We start from the raw sequence: 10,321 nt of genomic DNA, 5'->3' as shown, positions 1-10,321 counted from the left end.
GGGGGGGGGGGGGGGGGGGGGCCTGGCCGTGTGCCCTACACCTGAGGCTCGCACCTGCCCGCCCCCCAGGTGGACTGCCCACTGTCTCGGTGGGGGGTGTGTTGGAAGCGCAAAGGCTCAGGTCTCTCAGCCAGGCCATCGAGTGCCACGCTGAGCGTCAGGGCCCCGCCCCCAGCTCGGGGACGCTGCGCGCTCGGGGACGCTGCGCGCTCGGGCAGGTGGTGGTGGTGGGGGTGCTCTACTGGCCCCAGTCAGCCTCCCCCGCCTCCCTGGCCCCAGGCACCTGCACCAATGACAAGAAGGATGAGTGCCGTCTCCCCGGGGGCACCGTGGTGCCCTCCTGCTCTGATATGTCCGGCCACTGGAAGGTGACGACGCCCCACCAGCCGCCCTGCCACGGGCCACCCCCAAAGCCCACTGCAGTCGGGCCCACGCCCTCGCCCGCCCCCTGCCTGCCTTCGCCGATCTGCCAGCTGATTCTGAGCGAGTGAGATGTGGGGGCGCAGAGTGGGCCTACGGGGGCCCCCCGGGGGGAAAAGGGTCGCTGTGGGTCCACCAGGGCTGGCCGTGGGTCCGGGCCTGCGTCATGACCCCGGGCGCCACCTGGCTTTCCAGCCCAGGGGAGACCTCGAGACAGAAAGAGCCGTGGGGCAGCCGGCCGCCCTCCCCGGGGCACGCAGACCCGGGTAGGCCCGAGCTGCCCCACGACCCGGTGCTCCCGGCCGCAGGGTCTTCGAGCTGTGCCACCCTCTGATCCCCCCGCTGGCATTCTACCAAGGCTGCACCTTCGACCACTGCCACCTGAACGACTCCAACGTGCTGTGCTCTAGCCTGGAGCTGTATGCGTCCCTCTGCGCCTCCCGAGGCGTGTGCATCGACTGGAGGCGCCACACCAACCACACGTGCTGTGAGTGTCCTCCGAGCGGCATCGGCCGGTGCCAGCGTGTGGCCAGGGGCCGGACGACCAGTGGCTGGACTTCCCGGAGCGGGGTGGGGGGGTGGGGAGGAGCGGGGAGGAGCTGGGGGAAGAGGAGGAGGGGGAGGGGGGATGGTTGACCCCAGGGCAGACTGCACTGGGCTCCTGGAAAGAAGGGAGGAGCACCCAGATTGGGGACTCAGGGCCTAGAGCACAGGGGTGGCAGGGCCGTGCACGCAGGGGTGGGGCCGACGGGGCCCCGCTTCCGGGCTGCAGAGCCCCCGGCGGATGCCTGGGGATGAGTTGGCTCGGGGCCGGGGCCCTCGGCCTCAGGTGTCCTCTCCCTCCTCACAGCGTTCACCTGCCCTGCTGACAAGGTGTACCTGCCGTGTGGCCCGTCCAAGCCCTCATACTGCTATGGGAGTGACAACACAAGCCTCGTGTATGCACCCGCCTCTCCCTCCTAGACCCACCCCCGGGGAACCCGGCCCGGCCTTCCCCTGCCCTGGAGAGCACAGGGACCAGGCCGGCCCTCTGCTGTCCCTACAGGGCTCTTCAGGACACTGTCCCCATCACAGAAGGCTGCTTCTGTCCAGAGAACATGACGCGTTTCAGCATGAGCTCTCCAGTCTGCGTGCCTGCGGACTGCCACAGTAAGTCCCCACGGTGGGGGGGTGGCGGGTGGGGGCGGGGGTGGGGCTTGGGGCTGGCAGGTGCACCTTCCGCCCGAGCGAGTGCCAGGACCAACCGCCCTCCCAGATCTGCACTTCCCAGCCAGGGCCCGGGGGGCCCCTCCGACGTGGCTCCTGCCCCCGAAAGGGCTGGGGGCTGCTGCCTCCCACCGCTGACCTCACTCTCTCTCCCTCCAGGGTGCCTGGGCCCCCACGGGGAGGCTGTGGAGGTGAGTGCGCCATGCTGGGGGTAGGGCAGGGCTTCCTCTCGGCGCCAGAGTATCAGATGAGGGGCAGGGAGGGGCCCAGGCTTCTCCGGCAAGATCTGGGAGGCTTCTACGTGGCGGTGCCCACCCCCGGGGGTGGCCCTGCCCTGTCCTCCGCTGGGACCCCCTCCTGCTCCACCTGGACACCGTGAGGTCACCCACGTGGCACCTCCCACCCCATCTCCTGCCCCTGCGGCCACCGCCCTGCACTCTCGAAGCCCCCTTCCCCCGGGTTCCCCCGCTGGCCCTCATCGGTGGGCTCCCAGAACCACCTGGTCTGGCTGCAGCCGTCCCTGGACAGGCAGGTGACTGACCCCACAGCCCTGGGCTCACACGTGCCTCCTCCTGCAGCCCGGCCACACCATCAGCGTGGACTGCCAGCGGTGCACCTGTGAGAGCAGCACGCTGACAATGAGCTGTCACAGGCAGCCCTGCCCCCTGCCCCCAGCCTGCCCCCTGCCCGGCTTCGTGCCTGTGCCTGCAGCCCCGCAGGCCGGCCAGTGCTGCCCCCAGTACAACTGCGGTGAGTCCGGGGTGCTGTCCCCTCATGCCTTCCGGGTCGGCTTCGGCCGAAAGCACAGGGGCGCCTGCCCACGAGGGTGCCGTGGCGCCGGCACTTGGGGGGGACGCTGGCACCTGGGGGACCCACCACCTGCCCACCGGGTGGCCGGCGCTCCCGAAGACCCTTGGGGATCACCCCCGGGTGGGGGTGGGAGCTGGCGCAGAGCCGGACACAGGCCCCCGAGCACCTCCGTCCTGCCCACTGCAGCCTGTGACACCAGCTACTGCCCCAAGCCCGTGGCCTGTCCCGAGGGCTCCCACCCGGTCGTGACCTATACGGAGGGGGCCTGCTGCCCCAGCCAGAACTGCAGTGAGTGTCTTTTCTCCGGGCTGCGCTACACGCTGCGGGTGGGGGGCCCAGCCTCTCTCGGGGTTCTCCGTGGCTCGGGGTGAAGCTGGATGAAGCCACAGCTGGACCACCGCGGCCGGGGGCCCCGGGGCCGGGCGACTGCCCGTGCGGACAGGGTGGCGGGAGGGCGGGAGGTCAGGGTGGCTCCGTGAGGCTGTTCTCCTCTTGCACAGGCTGGGACGTCTGCAGCGTTAACGGTACCTTGTACCAGGTAAGGAGCAGATGGAGGCCCGGACCCCCGGGGCACACGGGACACTGAGCGCTCTCCGCCCCTGCCCCTGCCGGCTCCTCCCGAGCCTGGGCCAGGACCCCTGCCGGCTCGGGTGGCTGCAGGGCAGCCGTGAGCTCTCCCGGGACCACTGCCCACGGAGGCAAGGGCCTGGGGCTCCCCCTCGCCCACCCAGAGTCACCCAGGGGGACCGGTCTGCCTGGCAGGGGGGCCGGGAAGGCAGGGGCCCGGGGCCCGGTCTGAGCTCGCCAACACTGGCCACCCTGACCCTCCCCAGCCCGGCTCCGTGGTCTCCTCCAGTCTGTGCGAAACGTGCAGGTGCGAGGTGTCCAGCAGTCCCCAGTTGGACACGGTCATCATCAGCTGTGAGACCCAGATTTGCAACACCCACTGCCCTGCGGTGAGTGCCTGCGTCCACCCCGGGAAAGCCAGCGCCCGGGCTCGGGCTCCATTTTCACCCCGCCCTATCCACCCCTCCCTGCAGGGCTTCGAGTATCAGGAGCAGAGTGGGCAGTGCTGTGGCCGGTGTGTGCAGCAGGCCTGTGTCGTGAACGCCAGTGACAGTTCCACCCGCATCTTCTATGTGAGTCGTGGCCACAGGGCCCAGCCGGGGGGGACCCCAGGGCCGGGGGGGTGAGTCCCGGGAGGGACAGAGCCAGCACGCCCCTCGCAGGAGCCCCAGGCAGGCCGGGCCTCACCCCGGCCTGGACAGAGCAGCTGTGAGGCGCACAGGGACGGCAGGGTCTGGCGCACCGGGGCCCCCCGGGCAGAGGGGGGGTCCGGAAGCCCACAGGCTGGGAGGCAGACATGTAGACGGGCAGACGGACCTCCCCTGCCCGCTCACCCTGCTGGTGCCTCTTCCTTGCAGCCCGGCCAGTCCTGGCCAGACCCCACGAACCCGTGTGTGACCCACGAGTGTGAGAAGCACCGGGACGGGCTCGTGGTGGTGACCAGGAAGAAGGCGTGTCCCCCACTCAACTGCCCTGCGGTGAGCTCCAGGGACACACGGCCCCGCCTGGCACGCTGCGGGCCCAGGGGAGGCCACGGCAAGATTCGCCTGGGCTGGGGGCGGGGAGGCGCGGTGGGCCCCCTGCAGCACCCACAGGGGCGCCCCCTGCCTGCGTGGGGCACTGTCCACTGCCGTGTGACCCCCTGCTTCCGGGCCGGCCGCTCCGGCGCTCAAGCAGCCCCTCTGTCGGCACAGGCCCAGGCCCAGCTGAGCGAGGACGGCTGCTGTCTCGCCTGTCCCCCGCCCCAACCTCGGAACCGTGAGTGCGAGCGTCTGCGGGGGGTGGTCGATCCTGCCCACTGGGGGTGGGGGGGTGGGGGGGGCCGGGGAGCCATCCAGGCCTGAGCCGCGCCCCCGCCTCCCGTGTCGCCCGCAGAGTCGGCCTGTGCGGTATACTACAAGCCTGAGGTCATCGTGCATGGAGATTGCAGGTCCCCGCGGCCCATGAGGGTGGCCTACTGCCAGGGCAACTGTGGGGACAGCAGTGCCAAGTACGTGAGCCCCGACTCCGCCAGGCAGAGACCAGTCTCCGCAGGGCAGCGTCCCCAGGACTGGCTGTGCCGGGCGCCCGGGCCGGAGGGGAAGGCAGGAGGGGGGGGGGGCAGGCGGTGGGGTCCTGACGCTGCGGGGGGGGGGGGCGGGGGGCGTGGTGGCTGGGGCCAGGCCTTCGGAGGCCGATGGACTCAGGCTGTTCTGTTTACTACTGAGGCCGCGGACACAGCGGCCCCCTTGGCGGCGTGCCCACAGGTCGGCGGTGGCACGCTGCCGGCCCGGAGTCCGCCGGGGGAGCCCGGGATGGGCACGTGGGGCCCCGGGGCCTGCGGGGGGCTGCGGGGGGCTGCGGGCGTGGCGCCGGGTGCTGAGCGGGCCCTGCCCACAGGTACTCGCTGGAGGCCAACACCATAGAGCAGAACTGCAGCTGCTGCAGGGAGCTGCGGGTGTCGCCGACGACGGTGACCCTGCGCTGCAAGGACGGCTCCAGCCGAACCTTCGGCTACACCCTGGTGAAGGAGTGCGGCTGTGTGGGGCAGCGGTGCGGCCCCCGCGACAACCTAAGCCATTCGGAGGACCCGGGGCCCTTGCAGAGTGACGAGGAGCAGAGCCAGGAGACGGGGCACACGGGCTGGAGGAGGGGGTCCAGCAGCCCTCGGAGCTCCCGGCCACCTCCCTCCGGGACCCAGCGATAAGGGTCCCGTTCCCCGTAGCCCCAGCTGCAAGGCCGGTGGGACCTCGGTCCAGGCGGCCCGAGATCAGGATGCACTGCCCGCCCCGCTCTTCCGTCTGCAGGGTCCACGGCCCTTGGAAGTGTGACGGCCCTGAGGGACCCGGGCGGGCGGGGCTCCTCTGGCCACGGGTCCAGTCTGCTTTTCCCCGGACGTAAGCATCACGGAAGGGTCTTATCAATGACGGCCACTTGGATGTGGTGCCCGGCCATTCGGCTGGCCACCGGGAGGCAGAGCCTCACCCCTACCTCGGCCCTGGGCCTCGGGAAATGGCCAACTGGTTCCATAAATACATCTGGAGCATTTTGCACCTTGCAGACTCTGTGTGATTTTTAAGCCTGTCCATGAAACCCAGGAACGGGGCGGGGGCAGACTGGGTCCCAGAGGGCGCACACCACAGCCGTGGGGGGGACGGGGCAGATGGTGGGCGGGGCACCTTCTTCAGGGGGGTTCCTGCTGCCTCTGGCTGTTGGGGGCTGGGGGAGAACGCTTATCCATTCAGAGGGTGGGGGAGGGGAGGAGTTCCGCGTGGCCCTGCCCTGGGCCTCAGGACACATTTATTTACCCAGCAGGCCTTGTGTGGTGAAGGAACCTTCTAGAACAAGGCTCCATCTTTTTCCCACAAAGCTTCAGGTTCCCCATCACACTGACGCTGGGCTCAGTGGGCGTGCACGAGTGTGTGTGCACGAGTGTGTGTGCGAGTGCACGAGTGAGCTTGTGTGTGCACTCGCGGGCACGCAGCCCCACCGCAGACGGAACCCGTACCCCTTCCCCCGTGCCCCCTGCAACCCCCAGATCTGCCGAGAACCTCCATGTTCCTAAAGCCCCGCCCCCTCGTCCTCAGACGGGCCCCTTCCCCCCACCACCCCCCCACCCCGTGCAGAGACGCACCAGCCCCACAGCAGCACCCGGGCGTATGGACAGGGCCAGCCCTTGGTCCAAAGACCTGGCCAGGCCAGTCCCAGGTGGGGTGGGACCGCCCTTTACAGTTTATGGAGTGCACCCACCGGCGCAGGCTCGCCCTCTCCCCTGTGAGTGGAGGGTAGAGCACCCAAGGGCCCGGAGCCCTGCTGGGTCCCAGCCCTGCCCGACCCAGCTGCCACGGCGGCCACACAGCACGCGGAGCTGACCTCAGAGTTCGACCCTTCCTATGGGTGACCGGCTGCTGGCGTGGGGGCTCCCTTGGCCCTGCGGGATGGCGCCGGCCACGCAGGGGCAGGGGACGGGCTGCAGGCCCCGAGGCGGCCCTCCTGGGGCAGCACGTTCGGCGCCGGGAGCCGCTCCGCTGACCGGCTGACCCCGCAGCTGTGGGCGGCACCCGACCCGGTGCCGCTGACCCCCCCGAGGGGATCAGGTGTCAGGGCGCGCCACCTCTTCCTGTGGGTGAGGTGACTAATCCCCCACCCCCTGGAGAGAGCAGGGCCCCCTGCCTGGAACTGCAGCAGGACGGAACCTGACAGGGGGCAGCCCACGGCCCCTGCCCGGATTACGCCAAGTTATTTCTGGAAGGAGCTACAAGCTGGGTGTGGTCACCAAGGCCACCACGAGGCTCTTCCCACGGGGGAGGCTCCTCCAGGCCGTGGCTTGGGGCCGCCACCCTCGGGCTCCAGGAGGGTGTGGGGGATGGGCTGTCACCTCTGGGCCGGAGGTATGTGGCCGGAAGAGGCCCCAGTGGGTCAGGGCTGCCCCGGGCCCCTCGAGACCTCACCTCCTGCGGCCTCCAAGGGAGTCTGGCCTTGGGGAGCCCTTGGGGGCTGGGCGAGGGGTTTGTGGCTCTGACAGGGAAAGGGTGCTGCACGCCCACACTTGGAGAGCACAGACTGGGGGCGAGCTTCTGCCCAGGGACAGGGAGGCCAGGTGTTCCCAGAGACGGGGGACGAGAGGGACGCAGGATGCTGGGGAGCCTATGGCCGTGGCAGGCGGGCCAGGTCACAGTCGTCTCCTGACCTGTCCTCTCAGCATCCCCACACTGTCCAGGGACACTGGAATCTGGCGGACTCCCGCCTCCCCCAACCGGCCCTGACCCGTTGGAGAAGGCTGCTGGGTCTGAGGCCAGATCCCCGGGGCACAGCTCCACCGGACGCTGGAGACACAGGGCTGCCTTTGGGGTGCGCCCTTCCGGGTGGGCGAGGTGTCGGGGGACGCCTGTGCGGGACCTGGGCACGCCTCCGCCCAGTGACACAGTGACCCAGTGACACGGCCTGTGGACCAGAGGCTGCAGATGACGCGCCCACCTACAACAGAATGGCCAGAAGCCGCCGGGACCACTGCACCCCGGCTCGGCAGAGGGACTCACGACCCCGGACACCGCTGGGAACGTCAACAGGGCGCCGAGAACGACCGTTCCAGAGGGGAACACGCGGGGCACGGAACAGGACCCCACGAAGGAGCGGAGGCGAGGGCGCTGCCCAGGCGCGTGTCTGTGAGTCGTCTGACCCACGTGGCCCAGGCGGAGCTGCCTCGGTGTGGTCTGGGGAGGCGCGTGGCAGACGCGCGGTGTCAGGGCTGCCGCGACGTCCGGGTCCACGCGACAAAGGGCGCAGCGATGTGGGGGCCGGGGTGCACGCTGGCGGGCGTAGCACAGCAGCCCCCGTGCGCCGGAGGGGCTCCTGCCCGCTCAGCGGCCTGGCGGGACCGGGCACAGGTGGGCAGGCACACGCATGACTCGGAACAGAGCCACAGGGGAATAGGCGACTCGAGCGGCTGAGGTGGGAGATTGTGGCGTCCGCGGGTGGGGGTCCCAGTCTGTGCGGCTGCAGGCGTGGCTGAGGGGGGCCAGGACAGGCGGACAGGTGGCCGAGGTGGGCGTCGGGGTCAGCGAGGACCGGGCCTCAGCTCTGAGTGAGGGGGCCCTGGGGGTGTGGACAGAAGCGGTCGGGCTCAGCCTTGTCCTTCAGACCCCCGCTGCCGGAAGAAGGTGGAGACCAGCGGGGAGCGAGGCGGGGTCAGACGTAAAGGTGACAGGTCAGCCAACGCACAGGGGGAAAGAGGGCGGCTGAGGGAGGGGCTGGGAGGCGGGAGCTCAACAGTCCCCACCCCACCTCCCCCATGCTGCCCTGGACCCTTAGCTGCCCTGTGAGGATGTCAGGTGGACAGGCGGGTGCGCGGGGCCGGGACAGGGCAGGAAGCAGCCCTTGCTGGGCTGGGAAAGAGGGGGCAGCCCTCCCCCTGGGGAGTTGGGACATCAAAGGAGTGAATGTAGACAGAAAAGACGGGGGTGGGGGGGGCGTGTGGAGTGGAAGGTGGGGAGGGGAGGGGATGGGGAAGGGGAGAGGGAAAGGGACAGGAGAGGAAGGGAGGATGGGAAGGGGGAGGGAAGGGTGGGGAGGGGAGGGGAGGCGAGGGGAGGGGAGGGGGGCCTCCTGGGTGTCCTCCAGAGACAGGACCTGGTCACGGGAGAGAGTCCTTTGACCAGATTTAAAATACCAGCCGTGCCTGATGACCGAGGGTGTTGGCGACATAAAGTAGGGATTTCTGCCCACGGGGAGAGGGTGACCGAGGTGGGCAGGGCCTGGAGAAGGTGTTGGGTGTGTCCACAACCTCTGTAGTGGTGGCTTTCTCACAGGTCATAAAATCCACCCGTGTCACACCCAGGTTCTTATTTCTTTACAGAATAGAATAAAAATAAATTGTGGCGTTACCGTTATAAAGCCTGCGCGCTGGTCCTAGAGGAAAACACATTGCTGATGGAGGTTCGGGAGCCGAGGCGGGGTGAAAGCAAGACCCGCCCAAACCATTAGGCATGTTTCTGATGGCGGGGGGGGGGGGGGGTCGGCTAATGAGATTGTGATCAGCCCAGGGGCCGAGGACCCCTGCCTGCCCAGTGCCCAGCTCAGGGGCTGGCGGGAGGGTTCCGGGAAGGGTGCCCAGGACAGGTGCACGCTGACGTGGCCCCAGGAGGACAACAGCCCAGGCAAACAGTCTGGGTGGCCCCCTGTGGGGCTCAGGGAAGGCAGTGCCCCTGGCCCCGCTCAGTCTGTGCCCCCACCGAGCTCAGGGCTACCTCGTCCCTCGTGAGCACGCAGGTCGCTTGGCCTATGCAGTGACAGAGCGGGTGAGGTGCCCTGGGGCAGCCCGGGTGTCTGGAGTCTGTCCCCGGGTAGTAGCCCCGACCTCGCATCCCCTAGGCTTGGTTTTGAGGGTCCCAGGTAGCGCTCAGGGGTGAGGGGGCTTCTGCCCCCCCCCCCGGGCGCTCCACCCCGACAGCCACTGGCCGCGGGTCCCAGGGGGCAGCTCCAACCTCATCTAGTCTCATTTCTGGGGAGGGGTCTGTAGCCCCAGCCTGGACAAGATTCCTCTCGTCCGGCAGCCTTGCTCTGTCCTCAACTGGGGCTCCCAAGCCTCCACGGGGCCACGAGAGGGCCAGCCAGTGTTTCGTGGAAACCAGCAAGAACCCAGGCCCTGCGGAGAGCAGTGCTGGCAGGGGCCCCGGCCCACGGCGGGTGCAGTCACATTCCCGACACCTCACCTGCGTGGTGGGAACGCGCCTGGCTCGTGGAGCCAGCTGAGCTCTCGCTGGGACTCCGCCTGCCGGCCCAGGGTCATCACAGACGGCTGTCCCTGGCGGTGTCCACGCCTCTCCTCTCCGGGCATCGGGGAAATGGAGTCTCTCCAGCAACAGCTGGGCTGGTTTCGCGGCTCCGATCCTGGAGAAGAAGGCGCACGGCTCATTTGTCTGCCCGTGGGCGCACATCACACGCCCGCACAGTCCCGGCGTGACGTGCGGATGTGGACGCAAGATGGGGCACCGCAGCCCTGGGAACAGCAGAGGCCCCTCCTCCAGAGGGCCCTTCCTGGGCACAGGGGCGTGGCCCTGACCCTCACCCAGAAACGCACAGGTCCGGCTTACTGTGCGTGCCCCCGGGGGCCTTCCTGTGCACCTGCCTCCCCACCCCACCAACCCCTGCCCCCGCCAGGAGCCAGGTTCACAGTTCAGAGTTAAGTTCACCGACCACCGACCTGGGGGCAGTTCTAACTCCAGCCTGTGGTCTCATGGCCCAAGCACTGGGATGTAGTCTCGTGTCCCCAGGAGCAGCCTGGACGGTCACCCCTAGTGTGACCTACTTACCGATAGTCAGCTGTGTCCTGTACGTCAGG

The 10,321-nt window shown here is 69.2% G+C and overlaps 1 protein-coding gene across 1 annotated transcript in view; it reads left to right on the top strand.

The window, feature by feature from the left end:
- MUC5AC (mucin 5AC, oligomeric mucus/gel-forming) overlaps positions 1 to 10,321 on the top strand; it is a 90,675-nt gene that overhangs the window by 47,487 nt on the left and 32,867 nt on the right. The window contains exons 45-61 of the mRNA XM_040464276.1: positions 280 to 487; positions 729 to 907; positions 1,271 to 1,358; positions 1,466 to 1,569; positions 2,623 to 2,724; positions 2,937 to 2,974; positions 3,270 to 3,392; positions 3,477 to 3,575; positions 3,861 to 3,980; positions 4,197 to 4,260; positions 4,378 to 4,492; positions 4,882 to 5,181; positions 6,020 to 6,189; positions 6,438 to 6,607; positions 7,437 to 7,868; positions 7,969 to 8,141; positions 9,764 to 10,062. Of these exons, the coding sequence (XP_040320210.1) occupies positions 280 to 487; positions 729 to 907; positions 1,271 to 1,358; positions 1,466 to 1,569; positions 2,623 to 2,724; positions 2,937 to 2,974; positions 3,270 to 3,392; positions 3,477 to 3,575; positions 3,861 to 3,980; positions 4,197 to 4,260; positions 4,378 to 4,492; positions 4,882 to 5,181; positions 6,020 to 6,189; positions 6,438 to 6,607; positions 7,437 to 7,868; positions 7,969 to 8,141; positions 9,764 to 10,062 (2,784 nt within the window). The remainder of the gene's footprint in view (positions 1 to 279; positions 488 to 728; positions 908 to 1,270; positions 1,359 to 1,465; positions 1,570 to 2,622; positions 2,725 to 2,936; positions 2,975 to 3,269; positions 3,393 to 3,476; positions 3,576 to 3,860; positions 3,981 to 4,196; positions 4,261 to 4,377; positions 4,493 to 4,881; positions 5,182 to 6,019; positions 6,190 to 6,437; positions 6,608 to 7,436; positions 7,869 to 7,968; positions 8,142 to 9,763; positions 10,063 to 10,321) is intronic.

The sequence above is a fragment of the Herpailurus yagouaroundi genome, unplaced genomic scaffold (assembly GCF_014898765.1).
Source record: "Herpailurus yagouaroundi ecotype Mexico unplaced genomic scaffold, PumYag 438, whole genome shotgun sequence".
Taxonomy (NCBI): domain Eukaryota; kingdom Metazoa; phylum Chordata; class Mammalia; order Carnivora; family Felidae; genus Herpailurus; species Herpailurus yagouaroundi.
The sequence above is the reverse complement of the archived record's forward strand: the minus strand, read 5'-3'. Positions and strand labels throughout refer to the sequence as shown.